Raw genomic sequence first — 22,290 nt, 5'->3', positions numbered from 1 at the left:
ACGACTCAGTTCCTATGATACTTTAACCTGGAAGTCTTCCCCAACTCTCCCTCTGACTTCTCTAAGTTTAAATCGCTGCTAGTTACCAACTCAGTATTCATTCTCTCTTCCATTTGAGCCAGAGGCCTGATTTTGTACAGGGTGTGATATGTCTAGCTTTCTTAGTCTTTATTCTAACTGGGGGTGTCTAGTTAGAATATATATATATATATATATATATATATAATTATATTATTAATGTTATAGATATTGAGGTCAGAAAAAACAAAAATAAAAAAAACAAAACAAGGAAAGTCTGAGAAACTGTCACCACCAAGAAGCATCTAAGGAGACATGACAACTAAATGTCTTCCAAGATTATTTAATTATACACTATATATAATCTTATAAAATTATTTATATATATAACTGAATAAAGACTTTTAAAGGGACTTTTAAGAGTGGGAAGACTCGCCTATTAAGCACCTCTAGCCTTTTGCCATTACTGAGAGGTACATGTAATGAAGTAGATGAACTAGCTCTCCTATCACTAAGAGTCCATCAAGCGTGAGAGAGAAAGCTGAAGATTAAATATGGCTGAGGAAAAAGTGAGATAGCCTGAATTTCTGAGAACGAGGTGAGCCACCATAATAGCCCCAAACCGCCAACATTTGAACTTTCTTGTTACATAAGAAAAGTAAACTCACATTTGATTAAATCATTATAAATTGATTTTTTCTTCTTGTAGCTGAACCCAAATGCAGCTGAGACAACAAAAAGTTATATTCATTAAATTTTCTTGTTTCTCTGCAATTACTTAGTACAGTATTTGGCACATTCAAAAGTAAATTCTGGTTAAATTAATAAATATAATCTATTACCTATTAATCTTAATTGGCTCTCTTTTCAGTCAAATCACAAATACTACCTACACTTCTTCCTAAAATTTATTTTCTGAGAATAAGACATTCCCTTTATTAAAAAGGTCAAATCAAAGATAAAAGAAAGTCCTGGGTGAAAGGACCAAAGGAGAAGAAAGCATTATATAGGAGTATCCTGGGCTTATTAAAATTTCTTCTTAACAGAAAAATTTACTAGGTTAGAATATTCATCTTTTGAGCTAATCTAACTCTGTTTCTACTACTTCATAGCCCATATTTCATTCAAGAAAAACATACTTTATTATGCTATATTAACTTACACATGTACAGAACTTTACAGGTTTTTAAAGTGCCTTTACAGAACTATAAATTAGTAAAGATGAGATAAATTATGATATATGTGTTCAAGGCACTAATAAGTAACTCTTAAATAATTGAATATATTTCCATATTATATTATTTATATTGTTAAGTAAAGCAAAGACACTCTGAGTCATTTAATATGAAATTCCTGCTACAGTAAAAGTGTATATACTTACATACACATAGAAAATTTCCAGAAGGATTTCAATACATTATTATATATATAAGAAATAGTAGTTATCATTGTAACATGGAGATAGGGATGCGTGGACATCAAGAGACCTTTTTTTCCCATTGAAATAAGGTCCATTCTCTTGAAATAGCCATGTGATGGTTTTAAACTATGTCCACAAATTCTTTGGGTGTACAAATAGTTCTAAGAATATTACAGAAAAGTCCCATATACCCCACACCCACATTTTCCTGAATGTTTCTCAATCTGGGTTTGTCCTATGTTTTCTTCATTATTAGACTGAAGGGATGGGTTTGGGGAGGAAGGCCACAGGGGTGAAGTGCCCTTCTCCTCACATCATATCAAGGGTACATACCGTCAACATGACACCACTCCTGCTGTTAATCTTGATTACCTGGCTGAGGTAGTGCTTGTCAGGTTTCTCTACTGTGAAGTTCCTCCTCTTCCATCCATAATATACTCTTTGGAAAGGAGTTATGCACAGCCCACACTTAAAGGGTGGAGAGTTATTCTCCAACTCCTTAAGAGTGGAGAGTATATACATAAATTATTTGGAATTCTACATGGGAGATTTGTTTATTTGCCTTCCTTTATTTATTCATTCAATTATTTTTAAAATGTTTAAATTGATAATAATTGTACATATTTATGGGGTACGTCGTGATGGGATGATACACATATCCTGATCAGAGTAATTAGCATATTCATCTCAAATATTTATTATTTCTTTGTGCTGGGAACTTTTGATATGCTGCTTCTAGCTATTTGGAACTATATATTGTAATTAACTATAGACAACCTACAGCGGCACAGAACAGTACTAGAACTCACTCCTCCTATCTAGCTATAATTTGTGTTATCCTTAACAAATATCTTCCTATTCCCTCAACCTCTGAGACTTTTACTTTCTACATTACATTTTTTACTATGTTCAGATTCTAAGCCAATAATATATTGCTTTTATGAAAATTAAAAATGCATCAAAAATTTTTAAAGCGCTTTCATAGTTACTTCGTAAGTTTATTCATGCCAAAAAAAAACTATGTGGAAAGCTTTAAATAATGGTCTACTCAAAGCTTCCCTATGATGAGATACCATTATCTCTTTTTTATAGACAAGAAACTGGGTCATTGAGACATTCACAAATTTGTCCAATTTCTCCCAACTCATGAATGGTAAAGCTAGAATTCAGAGCCAGGGCTGCTTTTATCCTCTTTACTGATTCCACTTATTTAGCTAATCTTTCTAAAAATCTATGAAGCAAAGAGGGCAGGTTTTAATGTAAAGTTGTCAGTGACAGAGATTTGAGTAAATGGGTCAGGATTACTGATTTTAAGTCCACGATTGTTCCTACTTTGGCCAGTGTGCACACAAGGAGAGATCAATCTGCTCCACTTAAAGTTCACATTAACGAAAAGTGTTTTTCCACATTTCCTATACCTGTTTCATATTAACTTTAAAGCACTTTTTAACTTCTTAAGAAAGCAAATATCTCTGAACATTAAGAAAATTCTGAAAATGTTCCATCTTTCTGCAAGACACAAACTACTCTTTAACTGGGCTGAAAGTTAATAGTTAAAAGACTGTATCAGCCCAAAATCATAAAAAAGGCTAATGTTCTTCCAGTTTGTCTGGTTGCAAATCTTGGTGCCCTTTATAGAAATTCGATAAGACTGGCATTCTGAAATTAGAAATGCATGTGAATAGAACATTTAATTCGATACTGCAGTAATTTGATTAAATGCACAAAGGGAGTTGTGTGGATTAATTGAAGAAGCACTGGAATATCAGCTTTGGGAATGAACCTCAATCTCATCATGGGTCCTAGATGAAATGATATTGCTAGTATTTACTATGCTTCCTGTGGTTAAATATTTATGAGGCAGCTTAGTTTACTAAATATAACATTTAAGACAGCTTCAACTTATTGCTACCTTTTCTTTCAATCCCTAGAGTGAAATTTTCCTTAGCCTTGCTTCCTAAAACTAAAAAATATTTAAAAACTAAAACCTTAGCTAGTTTCTTATCTTTATATTAATCACCCCTTGTTCCATGAAAAAAACAAACAGGGAATCACACTATTTTAAATGACTATTGTATTTTGTAATTTCTTTACTTTACTTAGCTGACATCTTTTATAGAATTAAAGAATGCAGAGAATCAGTATTAATTATTGGGATCCTGAACTTAGTGTAACTGGAACTCTCTAGGAACTCTTCAGGAGGCCCTCAATTTACCCATCAAAATGTTTTACAGATTGCATCATGTAAGTTACTAAAATTACAGTAAATGGCATTTAATGTTTATAGTGCTTGCTCCGCTCCTGGCAAGTTGGAAGCAAATGAAAAATGGAGCATCAGAACTACACTCCATCAGTATGATTGCCATTTAGAGCACAAAATTATGAAAAAAATTTGAGAGTTGGGTGTTTTTAAGCAGACTCAAGATAATTAATCAAAGAAGGACAGATTCTGGGTTCCATAATACCTATCTGGTGGTAATACACATTTATTCATTCAACAAATACTTAGAAACTCCACTCTGCAACAGTCAGTATTGTAGGTATCAGAGAAATAGATGTAAATAAGCTGAACAAAATCGCTGCCTTCATGGAATTTACTGTGGAATATGCTTAAACTTGTTATTAGGAGAGACTGGTATGATGTTTAGGACTTGTAATATGTTCAAATCTCTTATATATACCTTTTATTTAATCTGTGCCATATATGCCATTCATATATTTTTTTGCTGTTAATCCATAAGTTCTGTTTCTTAATCTGATGGAAGTATTTAAGCATGGAATATATTAGAAGGCAGTCCAGTTAGCTCTAATAATTCCAATGATTAAATTAACTTCACAAATAAAATTCATCTTTCTTACCTCTTCAATACTTGTTAGGTTGAGATGAGCAGCCGCTTCATCTTTGGTAAGAAGAATACAGTTCCAGGGGGACCACTCCAGGGATTTATTCCATCTGACCATGACCAGATCACTGAGATCGTCCCAGGCACTGAGGACGGACTGGGACGCCCAGATGTTCTCTGTCAGGTACTGAATGTCTTGTAGCTGCATGTCAAAGCAAGTTTTAAAAACAATGTAGTTTAAATTCGTTTAAGATTATTATATTACTTGAGCAAATAATTAAGTTATAGAGTATTTTTAAGTGAAATATTATTCACTAGGTTTCAATGACACATAGCCCCTTATTTTTCACTAAACTTCTGTTCATTTTGCCTAAACTACATTATCAGTCTCACAGTTGCGTCCCCATCTCTAAACCAGAGTAAGCAGTATAAATTTATTTCAGTATGCTAATTTTATCTTAATATAATCTTAATAATACTGTCATGTTACCATAATAAACATATGGTATTCAATGATTTTTAAAAACTCATTAGTAAGTACCATCTTAATTTCAGGACCATTGTCGAGACCTTTTAAAACCTTTTACTGCCATTTTACAAATGAGGAAGTTGAGTTTTTTTTATATGGAACACTTCACAAGTTTGCATGTCATCCTTGTCCAAGGGCCATGCTAATCTTCACTGTATGGTTTCAGTTTCAGTATATGGGCTGCTGAAGCGAACACAAGAAGTTGAGATTTAATAAAGATAAGTAATTCACTTAGTGTTAATTAAAAGACTTGGTTGTTTCAATAAAAAAGAGGGGTAATGAAATTGTTGTTTAAAACTTTTTAAAAAATGTAAACTTTATTAGCTAAAACTCTTGGAATGACTTTTTATCATGGGGTCTGCATTATAAATTAAGAATTGCCAGAGAGGGACAAACTCAACAAAGTATAAGCATGTAAAAAGAACATTTTTTTTAAAAGCTTCTGTGAAAAACTGTGAGAGCAGAAATATTTTCTGTAAAATGAGTAGACAAAACCTAACAATTTGCCAAAGTAAAAAACAAAAAGAACCTGTAATCATCAGCTATGACAGTATTTCATAAATTGATAATTCAATATATTAAGCTCAACTAATGCATTCTAGCTTTTACTTAATGCTAAAAAAGACAATACTCTGTACATAGCTGCTATGAAAAATAAATTTATAGACTTTTAAAATTCAATGTTTTATATATTTTACTTACATTCAAAATGCATCTTGTTTACATTTTTGTTTTTAATTTACTTGCTCAACTGTACTAATAATTTTGAAATTGTATCATACAGAATAACATGTTTATTTGCATGTAAATGTCAAATATGCACATGATAAGTGTGATTGGCAGTCTCTAAGAGCTTTCTACCTGTCAAGTAGTCATTGTACTTGAAATTTTTGCAGTAATACAGCAATACTATTGCCTATTAGGCAGTATTTGTATGCATTACAGATAAATGAGGTGACTAGTACAACACTCAAATCTCTTGTCTAAGCAGAATGTTTACTTTTTGTATATATTAGCTTTCACCTTTTTATTTTATATGACATCATGTTCACATTTAATATATGCTAATCTTTGCTGTTGTTCACCAGATTTACTGTTTATGAGAATGTTCAAATATTCAAATTATGCCTCAAATACTATTACTGAAATAAATATTAATCAAAATTACACCAATTACAAGGGGGGAAGTTACTGGACACTCATATTTGTCTGCTAATCCTAGACATTGGAAAAGTAATATAAGAGACCAAAACCCTACACAGATACAGTATTGAAATTAAATCACATCTAATGGAGATTATCCTTATCTGAAAGGTTACAATGCTCCCCTAGAATTTTTTCATTCAATATGTGTAATGGTTGATTTTACATCAACTTGATGAGGCCACAGGATACCCAGATATTTGGTCATATGGTATTCTGGTGTTTATGTGAGGGTAGTTTTGGATGAGATTAACATTTAAGTCAATAAACTGAGTAAAGCAGATTGTCTTCCATAATGTGAGTGGGCTTTATCCAATCAGTTGAAGGCCTGAATAGAACAAAAAGTTGACCCTGCCCCCAAGTAAGGAAGACTGTTCTTGCCTAATGGCCATTGAATTGAGACATTGGCTCCTCCTGGTTCTATAGCAGCCTGCTGGTCGTCAGACTTGAACTGGGCCATCAGCTGTTTAGGTTTTAGATTTACCAGCCTCCATAATTATGTGAGCAAATTCCTTGTAACAAATCTCCTTATATGTATATATATATATAGCATATATGTATAAAATTTCCTATTGGTTCTGTTTCTCAGGAGAAATCTGACTAATACAACATGGAATATTGAGGCAGCACTTGTTGGTAACTTATATTAAAACCCTAGTACATATAAGATTCTCTACAAGGAAATATACATCTGTCATGTCAACAATTCCTGAATAAAAGTAGCAAATAAGAATTTAAGCTGATATAAACATCAAATTTATTAATAAAATATTCATTCTATTGGACAAAATATGTAATCATTTTAATTTGTGTTTTTCAAACTGTGGGTTGCTACCTCTTGGGTGATACCAAAGTTTTCCAAATGGAAATTAGAATAAGTAGACTGAGACTGAATAGAAAACACCAGAGTGCATCCATAGGGGTAAAGATAAACATTATTTTGGAAACTCTTATTTCTGAGGCAGAACAGCATGTGTTTACATGTATGGATTCTGGGACTCAAACTGCCTAGTTTTCAATCTTGGTGCTGGTACTTAGTAGCGTAAACTTGGACAAGTTTGTTAACTGCTCAGTGCTTCACTTTCCTCATCTGCAGAATAGAAATAAGGCTATTTTGATGGGAATTTTGTGCTGATTAACTCAATAAAGTATGTAAAGCCATATAGGTACTGAGTATTGAGAATTATCATGCATGCCTATATCAGGTTGTCATAAAAATACATTTTTACTGTAGATTGAGATTTAAGAGTTTGAAAGCTACTGATTTAGAAGAATTTTTTAACAAAGCACATCACATTTGGTACCTGTTTTTAAATCTCTATAAAGTTTTCTATTCATAGTAGTGCCTACTTTCCTATTTGGTATTAAACACAGTTTAGTTCATTTTAATTAATAACTTTAATTTACAGAAAATTTGCCCTTATTTGACAGTCTGTGAACACAAATATCATTAATGAGGTGAATAGTGCACTATAACATACTTTTATTAATAAGTGGCTCATGTTGGGTAGTCATATCAACAACAAGTAAGTCCTTCTCTTTTCTCACTCCCTTACGTAAGTCCAAACAGTGTCAGGAATTTGTTTTTATTTTGTAGAGACACAGACTATCCTCTGGCCTAAACAACCCAATAGAAGTCATGGAATAACCAAAGAGACCAAAGTAGTGGTTAAGTTAGGAATTCAGGTCAGAGTTCTTGATCTCACAGGCTCCACCCTCTCACAGAGTTAGGAGAAGTTCTTAAGAGAAGTAGATTGCAGATAGGGTCAATGATCCAATGCAATGATTCATCCAAAAGAACTCTGGCCAGAAATTTTCCAGTTGTGTGGTATCATACCAACACTTTACATAGACAAGTATCAAAGTCTTTCCCTAAGGTTTTTTTTTTTTTAAACTTTCTATAAGCCTTAGCTTTCACTTTTGGTGTTATTTACCATTATGGTCACATTCGGTTTACACTAATTAGTACTGTTATTCATAAACACTAGTATGTGTATATGTAACATCAGTTTCTGTAAAAGTCATTCATTCATTCAACAAATATTGAGGGCCTTAAATAAAAACTTGGTACTGTATTAGGTTATAGAGGTATAATGGTGAGCAGGAGGAATAAAAAGCATACTCCTGCCCTTACAGAGCTTACAGTCTAGTGGAATAAAGAGTCATTAAACAATCACACACACACACACACAAACACGCATAAGATTGCAAGACAGCCTCCTTGACAGGCTTCAGCTATAATTGGCACCCCTTATTGACCATACCTGCATCAAGAAAGCAATTTTAGAATCATCTTCATAATCAGCTTCTGTAAAGTAGAGCTGTTGAAGTAAACATCTGTACTTCAAAAATGATTCTCGTTTTTGAGCCTCATTCTCAAGGCTAATGCAGTTACGACACCGGTATATGCGGCGTGAGGTGGATGATATACAAAACTCTGTAGAAGGCAAATAAAGCTGGCAACTGTGGCAAAAGTAAATCTTTTTATAAAATTTCAATGGGTCTTGAGGGACCTAAATAGTAAAAAAATAAATAAATAAATAAATAAGCCAGGCCAGGCCAAATATGATCCTAACCAATAGAAGCATCAAGGGCTAACTTATCTTAGAATGAGATTAAAAAAAAAAACAGTTGGCTAATTTCCAAAATTATATTTTCCCTTAACTTCTTATTCTATAGAAAATCTAAATTTCAAGCAGTATTTATTCATCCTGCCAAAATACTGAAAATCTGTTATTCATCAATTCTTAGATATTCGTTGTAAAATCACTTAGAAAATTAATTGACTGAAAAAAATAGTAGGAGGAGGCTTTTTATTGTTAAGAAAAGTTTAGATTTTTTTCAGTTCTACATTAGTTATTCCTATAGGCAATAGCTAGATTCACATATAAGTAAAAACCCACTAAACCAATTGTTCTTCTCGTTTAATTTATCTTCAAAATAAATTTGGATTAGTTCAAATGATTAATTTTCAAAGTTTGAAATTCTATGTCTAAAACAATAGACAGAGAGTAATTCTATCAACAAAATAATCAATCCAATCATTCACTATGGGCTAAAAATTCACTATTCACTATGGGCATGAATGAATGAGTGAGCTGTGAACATCTCAACACAAACTGAATCAAGATGTATATAAGCCAGTCTTTCCTAATTTATGGTATATCAGTACCTCTGGCTTCCATGAAAGTAAAGATCAAGCAGCAACAGAGTTTGCATGTGATATATAAGATTTTCAAAAAATATTTTTATAAAGAAGGAAATAGACATCAATGTTCTATAAATCTATAAATTTTTTCTCTTACTCAATGTAGATTTAAACTATTTACCATTATAATCCCTTCCAATGTTTTACTTTGTTCTGAACATCTGTTACCTTTCTGCACCTTCCCTTCTACTCTGCCTTACTTTTCCTAAACGCTCCATCTTCCTGAAGGGTAATATTCTTTAAAAACTTCATTGTCCCTTGTCTTGTAATTTTGGGAGATAAGACAATATGTAAATTTAAAAGGTAGTCAATTCTTCGAGAGAAAAGAAGAGTGATCTGGGGTATATGGATCAAAGATCCAGAAGACAACTTATCTGGTTTATTTTCTTATTCTGAGATTTACACATTTTGTTTATCTTAAATGATTATTTTATCTTCATGCCTCCTATGCATTAAATTAGCAAATACATCAGTCAACCTCATGAAAACACGTTAGCACACCTCTCCATTATAGATGGAGCATTTATTATAATGCCATGGAAAGATATTCTCTACCCATCTGAAATTGTGCAAGAAAAAAAAAAAAAACTCATTCTCATTATTATTATGATGACAGAGGGCTCCATTTAAGCTGCAGAATTTAACACTATGCATTCTCCAGAGTACACTGGGTACTTCATGCTGGCCTACTCCCAAAAAGTGGTTGTGGGGGTAGTGGTGTTCCTTCAAATTCTTCTCCCACTATGCAAACTAAAAATGTGCAAATGAGCCATTCCTTTTTAAAGCCAGTAACGTTTAAATCCAGCCAGTAGTTTAAGATATTAAAGAGTATATTCCCCCCAAAAAAGAAGTACAGGATAATCCATAGGTGTGTCCTAGATTCAAGAACAAACTTTAAACCCTTTATCTTAATTAATATATTTATCACATACCGCAGGCAGAAACGCAACATGGTGCAGTCAGTTTGGAAAAAAAATGTTTAGTAGTCTCTTTTTAAAGTAAACATGCATTTACCATGAGATTCAATATGCCACTTTCTAGGAATTTACCCCAAAACAATCAATTTACCCAAAAACTCGTATCTAGTACTTATAATGGCTTTATTCATAAAAGACCAAAACTCTAAACAATCCAAATGTCCTACAACTGTGAATGGATTTTTAAAGACTTCTTGTATATCCAGATACTAGAATATTTTTCGGCTATAAAAACAAACCACTGACACACTCAAAAACATGGGTGAATCTCAAATGCAATATGCTAAGTGAAAGAAGTCAGTCTCAAAAGACTACATATAGTATGATTCCATTTATATGACCTTCTGAAATAGATAAAACTATAAAAATAAAATACATATCAGTGTTTGCCAAGGATCGGGAAGTTAGGGAAAGGGCTGACTACAAAGTGGCAGCATGAGAGAATTCTGGGGGATGATAGGACCATTTCTTATTTTGACTGTGCAACTGGTTATATGACTCTATACATTTTTCAGAACTTACCAAAAAGAGTACCTTTTACCAAAGGTAAAATTTAAAAATAAATAAAATGATATAACATTATGTAAAGTTGTAGAAACTCTATCAATTGTATTACTCCAAATATAAACCGAATAAATCTACAGAGAAAGAAGGTGGCTCAGACAAATGAAATACTGGTTTGAATAAGAAATAATATAATGGGAACTTTTTCTCTTGGACTTTTGTTATATTTTAATATTTTTGCAATACAATCAGGTTTTAAAAAATCAATTTGAAAAATATAAAAATTAAACAGTATTTATTCTTCTAGAAGTCTTGACTAAATATGAGATTTTGTTTTTTCAAAAAAGCTAAAGATGTTTAGTCAGCTTTTTAAGTAAATTTTAACTGAATATAATCATCGAAATAAAACTACAATTCTCTGACAACATTCTCCACCCCAAGAGTTTTACTAATAGTGTTTTAAATAGCTCTGCACAGTAAGAAGGCAATGAAAATTCCCACAGAAGCCTAACGACGTTGGAGTTGGAGAAGATAGTGTAATTCAAATACATTACATTTGAAGTTCTCTCAGAAGATCCATATGGATCTGTTCAGTAATAACTATATGTGATAAGTGTTTTAAGGAACACAGACAAGGTATAACATAGAATCTCAGAAAAAAACAATTTAACTCCTTGTGATGCCTCATGAAGAAGAGATGAGAGTTGAGTCTTAGAAAATGAAGAGGAATTGGCTGGGTAAATAGTGATGGTTCCAGGGGAAACCAACAGTATGTACAAAGCCATGGAGGTGTGAGAAATCATAATACATTCAACATAATGCAATATTCAGTTGGAAAGTTGGTGAAGATATTAGGAAATAATTGAAAGTTGGAAATACTCAGAAGTCAAGTGAGTAAGTGTAGTTTACCAACATACAAAATAATCATTCAAAGGAGATACCACCAATAAGATGGTATTCCACATGGACTCCAAGGAAAGTGTTAAAGCAAAACTTGAATATACTTCAATTTACTATACCACATCTTAGGATTTTGAAAAAGGAATATAAAGAAGTAGAATACCTTAAGGTATTTTGCAACTTCAGGATTAAACAGAGGTGTTTTGATATAATGAAAAAAGAGTGTCGCAATTCTTTTTCTGAGTCCTTCAAGGTTATGATGTTTGACTCCTCTCATCATAAGGTCAACCTCTCTGTCAATCAATTCTAGAATTTCCTGAGTTAGTTTACATTCATGTTCCTACACAAAACACAAAAATATATGGTATAAAATTTTACAGATCACTAAGTTCATTTTCAAATTGCCACCAAAACAAACCAAAATCTACATTCCAAAAGAAATGAAACATTGCCAATAGGAATATAAATTGGCAAAACTAATTTGGAAAAAAATCGGTATATCCGACACACTAGAGTTAAATATATGCAAAATCTATGACCCAGGAATTCTACTCTTAGGTGCTTTAAAGAAATGTGCATGTAGAGCTCTACTGTTCATATTAACTGAAAATTAGAAACAGCCAATAGTCCATAAATAGATTACATTAATAAATTACAGCTTATTTACACAATAAATTATCTAATATATGGAAATAAATGAACTATAGCTATAGTTCATTTTTTGTTGTATATATAGCTATATACAACAAAAACTTAAATCTTACAAATTAATTTTAAGCAAAATACTGAAAGTACAAAATAACAGATATAGTACAATTCTGTCAAATAAAATTCAAGAATAAGCAACACTAAATCATATTATTTACATATTTATACAGAGGTGGTAAAACTATGAAGAAAAATCAAGAAAATGACTACCATGAAAGTCAGTATGATAGTTACTTCTAGGAGATGACAGGAGGAATTGGAAAAGAGGACACCAGAAACATTGACAACATCCTGTTTAATATTTGTTAAACTGTATGTATATATTTTATTCACTTTTCTGCCTATTTATTATAGGTCACAATATTTTTTATAAAGTAATATAAATGAGTGTGGTTGGATGAAAAAGCCACAAGTAATAAAGTGATTAATGTAGAAGTATTTATTAGGTCCTCCAATTGCCCAAGGGAAAACTGGAAGATACACAGCTTGAATGAAGGAGTCAGAAGATAAAGTCATTAATTGTAAAATAACGCTCTTCTGTACTTTGTACTACATGGTTGGTAAGGCTAATATGAGAGTCTGCATCAGTGGTCCTTTACCCTGGAGGCACTTTAGAAGGACCTCAGGGAGATTTTTAAAATTTTTAATATTGTCCTCATACCTGAGGAGCTAATTTAACTGCTCTAAAGTTGGGCCTAGATTTATACTCATTTATGCTCATATTCATTCATGCTGTCCCTCTTGCAGGCTCTCCAGGTGATTCTAATATGCACTGAGGTTTAAAATTCACTGGTCTGTATTAGTAACTACTATCAAAATAACACCTATTATTTATTGAGGCCCCCCTCTTTGTAAGGCACTATATTAAGTTTTTATATTTATATATGTGTGTGTGTATATCTATACATACATGTAGATACACACATACATATTCTCAAAGTAACTAATTTTACAAATGACAAAACTGATTTTCATAAGAAATATTAACTTATTTTAAGGTTGTGCAGCCATAAATGAAGAGTCAGAATTTGAGTTGTGCTTAAAGACTTTAACCCTCCATCAAAATATTTTCAAGTAAATGTATACATGAATATTTCATACTAAACATAGTAAGATATGCATGATTTGCCTTTTATGAGTCCATCCTTTGGCCTTTTTATTACTGGTCCTAATTATGTCAGGATTTATATTATATTCCCTATGCACTCTCTTTTTGCCAATCTGGTCTTTTTACTGCCCTCTGTAAGTATCATGTTTATTTCCTACCTCTGGACCTATTGCTTCTCCCTCCCTACCTATCTCTTATCTTTCAAGGTTGGTCACTATGCAAACATCTTTGAAAAGGTAGTCCAGAAAAAAGGCAGTCAATGCCTCTGCTGGTAAGAAATGCAAGATATCTATGGAGATCTCCCAGGAAGAACCATTTACCCAATTATTTAATGTGTTTTAAGAGTTTTGTGTGCCTTGGAGGACAGACACATAAACTCATCAACAGAAAGAGTGTTCTTTACAGTTAGGAGTACAGAAACCTACACAGAATATCAAAATGTTATGCTTATGAAATTCTCAGGTTTGTAATCATGTAGCTCACTTAGATGGACCTAAATATGGCTGACAGTTTTCAGTTGTTACATATAGTGAACCACTGATTTTCACTACAATATCTATGCCTGTATGTTCTGGCAATCTGGGCCATATTGATGACCAAAACAGACTGACCATGCAGTTATCTAATCCATTGCTTATGTATAAACTTTAGTTAATACAGATGATCACTCAGAAACAACCTATATTTCTGTGCTATACTGAACAAGCATCTGCCAAATGTTTTATTAACTTGAGAACTCAAAAGCACAATTCAGAACCCAAATACTTTTTACCTGTATTGCCCACTTATTACATAAGCTTACATTAAATACTGAGCTTACATTATGGTCAGGATAAATTAAATAAAATAATGTAAATTATTTAATTTGGGCTATAAAACGCAAGAGCTATACCAATGGTCCTAATAACAGTAGAGTTTCCCCCTTTAATTAGAAATATAGAAAACATATTCATTGTAATGAAAGTTCGAGTGTGTTGCCCAGATCAGCCCTACTTCAGCACTGAAGGAGACTCTCAACGGCAAGTTGTGGTAGCTGACAGCCCTCCACTGAGCCTCTCTCTGAGAATTCCCTGTGCTGAAGAGAGCCATCTGGCCTAAAGATAGACAGTTACCATCAGCTGAAAACAAACTGCCTCATCTAAGGTCATATTTCTTCTCAGGGACATCGTGAATCAAATGACTAATTGCTGTGGCAGTATAGAGACCCATGATCCTGTGAGAGTCTGGGGTATGTGAAAACAAAAACTAAATCAAGTCTTCGCCCAGGTCCAGCTCATAATGGATCTACTGGGTTCAAAGGGCCACCCAGTATTCATTTCCCTAGTCCTTGAATATATAACTGGAATAGAATACTTGATAGTTGGCACAGCCTCACTACCCTTGATTTCTTGACCTGTGGAGTAAGAGCTATCATGATGAGGAAAACCAAGTGGAAGCCCCTGAAACTGCCCTAGCCTGGGAACAGAGGAGGTGAAAGTAAAAATGGCCCCACTTACTACTTGGGAAATTTTTGCTTCCTGCTGTAACTCAGGACTATTTAAGTTTACAGGTCCTAATTCCGGGAGGAAAAATTCTTCTAATGTAAGACATAGTGCAAGTCCTATTAAACTCCGAGCTACAACTAATGCCTAAGCTCTGCAGGCCAAGAGACCTGTGGGCAAGGCAAGTGTTTCCTTAGTTATAGAGGTAACTGACTCTGATCTTCAAAAGCAATGGTGCAGTTATTACCCAATAGGGACAGAGAAGAATATGTTTGGCACCCAGGTAGTGGGCATTTCTTGGTATATCTTTGCCTGATTTTGATAGTAAATGGAAGTCTGGTAGCCTCAGCCTGAGAAAAGCAGAGTGACCTGTGGTTCAGACCTCTCAAGTTGCAAGTCACTCCAAAAAGTAGACCAACTGGACCTGTCAAGGTGCTAGTTCAGGGAGAAGGAAATCTAAAATAGATAGTAGAGGAAGGAAACAGTGAGCATCTCCTGTGGCCTTAAAGCCAATGACTACACTAGGGGCTGCAGTTTTTCTTATTAACCTTGCTTTGGAGCCTAGCTAAATCCGGAGGAGCTAATCCTAAAACCTACAACATGAAGTGGATCCAGGCAACAGTATGTGTATTCTCCCCATCCTGGTAGATTGTTGGCTGACAACTCTCAAGTGAGGCTCTTTCTGAGAATTGCTCTCTAATAAAGAAAGTTATCTCATCCAAAGTCATGCCCTTCTGGCGGCAGCCCATCCAATAAATGGTCAAAGTGGGAGTAAACTGTCCTGCCTCAATTCAGGACAACTCTGGATGGCCTTTAAAGTTTCAGAATTCCCCGTGACACTGGCTGAAGTCATTGTTGAGAATCCACCACAATTTAATTTCTCTATCCTGCCAATTCTGATTTCTCTACTGCCTCACAGGAATTATCCCTGATAGCACTCTCCAACAAACTTCCTAAATATAAAACCCATCTCTGAGTTTGTTTCTTGTTTCTTGGGAAAATTTGATCTGTGACATCCACTAACCTTGTTTTCATTAAAAGTAGGATTAAGAACACAGAAAATCAATAACTGACGAGAAAAAAGATAAAAATACAATGGAGCTGCTTTAAAATTGCTAAAAATCAATTTTTCACTGAAAAATGTCAAAATATGTAAATAATTGCTGTTTATGTAATTATTAATCTCATGCCATACTGCATATATTTTCATTCATTGCATAAAGATATATTTATATTCATTACACTATATTTACATTTATTATGTATTATAACATATTTCGAGAACTTTTAGGTAAATATTAATGAATAAACCACAACCTTCCCAAATTATACCAAAACAATTCTTAATGTAAAACACTTTACTTGTTTTAGTATTTTATTAATTTTTTTTATTGATAGTGAACTCTACCCCCAAACTAAAAGAAAGTTAACATACCTTTACAGTGTGTTTAAGAGTTAAGAGCACATCCAGCCTCTCATCTTGAGAGATATTTTTCAGCATGATGCACTTATAGATATTTTGCAGCTCTCTGGCTCTGATGGTGAACTGCGTATCCATCTCAATTGTTTTGCCATTAGGGGTTCTCCATATCTTTGGAGCTGAACACTTAAAAATAATATTATGTTTATAACTATCAGTTAATTAGAAACTACAAATAACAATTTTGCTCCTTCTACTAAAAGTCTATCTTAATATCATGTGCTTTATAACTAGAGTATCGCTAAAGCTTAAAGAAAATTAATTTAAGAATTTATAGATCAGGCAAAAGTAAAATATTTTAGAAAAAAAACAAATATGAAAGAGTTATTCAGTGTGTAGAAGTTCATACACTTCTACAATATTCAGGATTTGCTACTAGTCTTTATGTTGAATTGTTTGAGAGATGTATGGAATTACTCCTTAACCACCTGAGGACAATTATCTGCTTGGTTCAATTATATTGAATGTATATAAATATGTCTTGATCCTGCCTTGCCAACTGAAGATAACTTTTGTAGAGTAATTATGACAATCCTCAATATATTTAGACCTAAAGATATACCAAAAAGGGACTCTGTGAGTTATGGTTTAATGTCCTATAAAAATACTTCTATAACAAGTTCAAAATTCTTCTCAAAGCAGATGTCCATAGTGAAAGAGCTATATTGCTATCTTAGCAGTGCTGGGCTGTGGTTCCTGCCTCCCTGATGCTGGCTAAGATTCTCACTTCCTATTTCCAAATCTGGCTTAGTGTCTCCCAACCTAGCCCACCTCCTAAATGAAGGGCCAAAAATGAAGTTCACTTGCCCTGAAGCTCATCTGAGGACTCCCAGGCTAAGAATTCAGAGATTAGAGACAGGAGGTGAAATTAGTCCTCTATCGACTCAGGAAACACAGGATAATCTTTAATGATGGTACCTCTGTGTTTGCCACTGCTTCTGTTCCCTCTGACAGGGACATTCAGAGGAGATGCATTCACCCAGAAATTTCACAGTGAAAACTTACTCTCTATTAGCTCCTCTACTTTAGGGTACAAAGCTGCTCAGTTTCTTTCCCTAATGATAAATTTTCAGAAACAAGACTATGTTGATCATGACAACTCTTCAAATGTTGGATGTTTTTGTAAGTTAACTGTAGTTGCTCTGGTGTCCTTGTAGCCCAATTTATGCCGTACTTGCAACCATTTAAATCTTAGATGTGATCTAACATAAGGTTTAAATGGAAGCTCTATGTATTGGAACAGATCATCAGGAATGTGGACTAACCAAATAGAGACATCATATAAAACTGTATTAAAATGACAGCATCAGGAGGAAATTTTAGTTGTAACATCAATTTACATCTAATTTTTTACATTCACATTAGCTAAATCACATTGAGAACTGCAAAGCTACCTGGTAAAAACAACTATATTTGATATATTCTCAAAGCAATGGCATCATATGCAGAGCAAAGCCAAAATGAATGTTATTCAGAGGTAGGAATCTTCATTAGAAACTTTAGATTCTCAGCTCTAGTTTTAATCCAGTAAATGAGAAGTTGCAGCCCTATAATTAATTTATATTGTTACAGCATAAATTTAATATTAAATAATGTATTATTATCAGACTGATATAATTAAGATTGATTAAAAGCTTATAAGGAAAATAGCTCAATAATAAAATATTTTATCATTCAGTTATTATCACTTAGAAATAAAATAATTTTTAAATGCATTTAGCCTTATTTTGGGTAGGCCTCAGAGTGTTATTGAAGTTTGATGCTTATTTAAAGCTCTTTTTAAAAAGTTTTTAAAGGCTAGGTCTAAGTTTCATGTTGTAATATTCGAAAGTCTAACCAATGTCTTAATCTTTGCATATAATTTTCCTCAGGTTTGCCCTATTAAATGCAATTCCTTTTCTTCCAGTAATTTGGACAACACTTTTTGATCTGCAAGGTGGTAAATTATTTCATTTGTAATAATTCAAATATAATGACCTTTCTATGAAACGCCTACTTTACCTATCACATTGTATTTTTCAGTTGATAGACGGATTTAACTCTATCTTCCCCCCAGGTTTGTAGCCCTAACAAATATAGCATAATGTGGTTAGATCTTGGTTTCCAAATATATTCCTCATCTAAGTCCTTTCCACTTTTCAATTTTGCACTTAAACCCTACCTCTTCCGTAAAGATTCCTCTAACTACTATGGTTTGAAACAATTATATCACTTGTACATGAAATCCTATTGTACATGTAAAAACACACAAACAGAAGTATACATTGTCTCTATTTTAGTGACTAGAGGCAGTGAAATTTGGATCCAAATTGCTTTATAATTGTTTTATGTTTGCTAATTCCATTTCTCCCAAAAAAGTATGAGAAATAAATTTCTCAGCCGGGCACAGTGGCTCACACATGTAATTTCAACACTTTGGGAGGCCAAAGTGGGCAGATTACTTGAGGTCAGGAGTTCGGGACCAGCCTGGCCAACATGGTGATAACCCATCTCTACTAAAAACACAAAATTTAGCAGAGTGCAGTGGCACTCACCTGTAATCCCAGCTACTTGTGAGGCTGAGGCAGGAGAATTGCTTCAACCCAGAAGGTGGAAGTTGGAGTGAGCCAAGATTGCGCCACTGCACTCCAGCCTGGGCAACAGTGCAAGACCCAGAAAGAATGAAGGAAAGGAAAGGGCAAGGGCAAGGGCAAGGGCAAGGGCAAGGGCAAGGGCAAGAGCAAGGGCAAGGGCAAGGGCAAAGGCAAAGGCAAAGGCAAGGAAAGGAAAGGAAGGAAAGACAGAAAGGAAAGAAAGAAAGGAAAGAAGAAGGAAGGAAGGAAGGAAGGAAGGAAGGAAGGAAGGAAGGAAGGAAGGAAGGAAGGAAGGAAGGAAGGAAGGAAGGAAGGAAGGAAGGGAGAGAGGGAGGGAGGGAGGAAAGAAATTTCTCATGTAGTTCTATATATCTCACAGTGTCTACAGTACTCTTTCATTCATTCAACAAATACTGTGTTTACTATACATTAATCAATGTATTAGGCACTGAGTAGATAAAATACTATCCTGGTTTCAAGAATTCTCAAATCTCATGGGATGGAAGGGTAAGAAAATAAGTAATTAGAAAAAAAAGATGAGTATGCTTGATGACTGTAGATAAATAGGTATCTGTGGGTTGCTATGAAGCACTTAACTGGTAAAAAGAAAGTATCTAAGATGGAATCTGAAGAATAACTAGGAGTTAGCCAGATTAAGGGGAACTGACTGATACAATCAAAGAATCCTAGATTTGAAGTTCAAGTTCCCTAGAGTAGGCACTGAAAAGATATTTAAAAATCTGTTCAGCAAAGCTGTTTTTATACTTAGATGTATTTCTGCCAACACAGATAACTTGATCTTCAAGCCTAGGCTTTTTTGATTTCAGGGTTTAAGGTGTTTTCTACTCTGACACAGGAAAAATGTCAACTCTGCTTATTTCTCTTCCCTATTTCCTTTTTTCTTTGAAAGCTTTGGCTGTGATAAGAGATATACAATAATCATGTGCTTAAATTGCTTCAGAAAATAGGAGTATAATAAATTCCATTTAGCTGCCAACAAATGAGACAGCACAGAGCCTGGAAGAGAGGAACAGAAGAACAGCAGGAAGACACATTTCAGGGAAAGGAAGGTGGAGAAATAACAAGAACCTTGAGAGCAGCAGGCTTCCACAGAAAAGAAGAAATGACTGCACTAGGAGAGTAGGTATTTTCTTCCTCCTAAATTGATCCTCAAGCCCCTAAGGACACAAATTAAGAATAGCCCTAACTCCCCACAGAAGCTACTGTATAGTGATCAACTTTTCTTTTACACAGCACAGGGGTTTTGCTCAGCTATAGCAGTGCCCTTACTTCATGCAGTGTTCAGAAAGAGGCAGTAGCATTTTCCTGCCCCACTAACTGTTAGCTACCTGGGTATGGAGAAAAACCATTGAAAAGATACAGCTAATGTGGATTGCAGTTTTTTAAGCCTGTGATTGTGAATAGTGTACAAATCAACGGGCATCAAATAAATAAATGGCCTTGACTCAAGGAAAAATATCTTACAGAAATTCAAATGGTCTCTTTACACAGTTTGGGTAAATAACACTCAAAGATATATTAGAAACCAGCTGATGATTTTTGATTCAAACTTCTTAACCTGAATTTCTTCACCTCTGTCAAGCTCTCTGAGTTTTTTTGTTTTTTTCGTTTTTTGCTTTTCTGACGGAGTCTCACTCTGTTGCCCAGGCTGGAGTGCAATGGTGCAATCTCGGCTCACTGCAGCTTCCACCTCCCGGGTTCAAGTGATTCTCCTGCCTCAGCCTCCCAAGTAGCCGGGATTACAGGCACCCGCCACAACGCCTGGGTAATTTTTTTTTTTTTTTTTGGTAGTTTTAGTAGAGACGTGGTTTCACCATGTTGGTTGGGCTGGTCTCAAACTCCTGACCTTGTGATCCACCTGCCTCGGCCTCCCAAAGTTTTGGGATTACAGGCGCGAGCCACCATGCCCAGTCAAGTTTTTAATATTTGATACCCTGTGGAAGTCAATGCTTGGTGGGTTAAAATTACTAATTATATAATGCTTTTAAAAATCTTTAGAGTTACCCTTTTATTATGAATGAGGACTTAGTATACAGTCTATTATAATCTATTAGTTCAATGCTTTGACTGGACAAATTTAAGACTGTGTCACTCATTATTCAGAGACATTCTATGTTCAGGACAAAAGAATTAAAGATAAAATATTGGTTCAATAAACCACACAGTATTTGGACTCAAAAAAGTGAAACTGAAAGTAAAATATAAAATTGTATTCTCCAAAGTTATTTCCAAATTAAAGGAAAGTAAATGTTTCTCTGGATGTATCTGCATATTGTCGTGTTAAATGTAGATCTTTAAATTCACATATGGCACTTGTTGTTTGTTAATTTTGACATGCGAAAAAACTCTGACCTTGTCTACTTTCAGGGATTAATTATAAGCTATCTTTTCTTAAAAATCAAAAACTTTGGCCATACTGCCCAAGGTAATTTATAGATTCAATGCCATCCCCATCAAGCTACCAATGAGTTTCTTCAAAGAATTGGAAAAAACTGCTTTAAAGTTCATATGGAACCAAAAAAGAGCCCGCATCTCCAAGACAATCCTAAGTCAAAAGAACAAAGCTGGAGGCATCACGCTACCTGACTTCAAACTATACTACAAGGCTACAGTAACCAAAACAGCATGGTACTGGTACCAAAACAGAGATATAGACCAATGGAACAGAACAGAGTCCTAAGAAATAATACCACACATCTACAGCCATCTGATCTTTGACAAACCTGATAAAAACAAGAAATGGGGAAAGGATTCCCTATTTAATAAATGGTGCTGGGAAAATTGGCTAGCCATAAGCAGAAAGCTGAAACTGGATCCTTTCCTTACTGCTTATACGAAAATTAATTCAAGATGGATTAGAGACTTAAATGTTAGACCTAATACCATAAAAACCCTAGAAGAAAACCTAGGTAATACCATTCAGGACATAGGCATGGACAAGGACTTCACGTCTAAAACACCAAAAGCAACGGCAACAAAAGCCAAAATCGACAAATGGGATCTAATTAAACTAAAGAGCTTCTGCACAGCAAAAGAAACTACCATCAGAGTGAACAGGCAACCTACAGAATGGGAGAAAATTTTTGCAATCTACTCACCTGACAAAGGGCTAATATCCAGAACCTACAAAGAACTCAAACAAATTTACAAGAAAAAAACAACCCCATCAAAAAGTGGACAAAGGATATGAACAGACATTTCTCAAAAGAGGACATTCATACAGCCAACAGATACATGAAAAAATGCTCATCATCACTTGCCATCAGAGAAATGCAAATCAAAACCACAATGAGATACCCATCTCACACCAGTTAGAA

At 34.2% G+C, this 22,290-nt stretch overlaps 1 protein-coding gene and 1 non-coding gene across 7 annotated transcripts in view; both read right to left on the bottom strand.

Moving 5' to 3' along the window:
• Nucleotides 1-22,290, bottom strand: part of LOC105475082 (IQ motif and ubiquitin domain containing) — a 136,898-nt gene that overhangs the window by 57,902 nt on the left and 56,706 nt on the right. For all 6 annotated transcript variants that reach the window (XM_071094559.1, XM_011730071.3, XM_011730080.3 and 3 more), the window contains 4 exons: nt 16,335-16,505; nt 11,766-11,942; nt 8,278-8,526; nt 4,298-4,483 (listed from right to left, as the gene is read on the bottom strand). In XM_071094559.1, coding sequence (XP_070950660.1) covers nt 4,298-4,483; nt 8,278-8,526; nt 11,766-11,942; nt 16,335-16,505 — 783 coding nt within the window. The remainder of the gene's footprint in view (nt 1-4,297; nt 4,484-8,277; nt 8,527-11,765; nt 11,943-16,334; nt 16,506-22,290) is intronic.
• On the bottom strand, nt 4,900-5,006 carry LOC112425596 (U6 spliceosomal RNA). Its single transcript, XR_003016713.1, has one exon. It is a non-coding gene; the product is annotated as a U6 spliceosomal RNA (small nuclear RNA).

This window comes from Macaca nemestrina, chromosome 4 (genome assembly GCF_043159975.1).
Source record: "Macaca nemestrina isolate mMacNem1 chromosome 4, mMacNem.hap1, whole genome shotgun sequence".
NCBI classification, from domain to species: domain Eukaryota; kingdom Metazoa; phylum Chordata; class Mammalia; order Primates; family Cercopithecidae; genus Macaca; species Macaca nemestrina.
The sequence above is the reverse complement of the archived record's forward strand: the minus strand, read 5'-3'. Positions and strand labels throughout refer to the sequence as shown.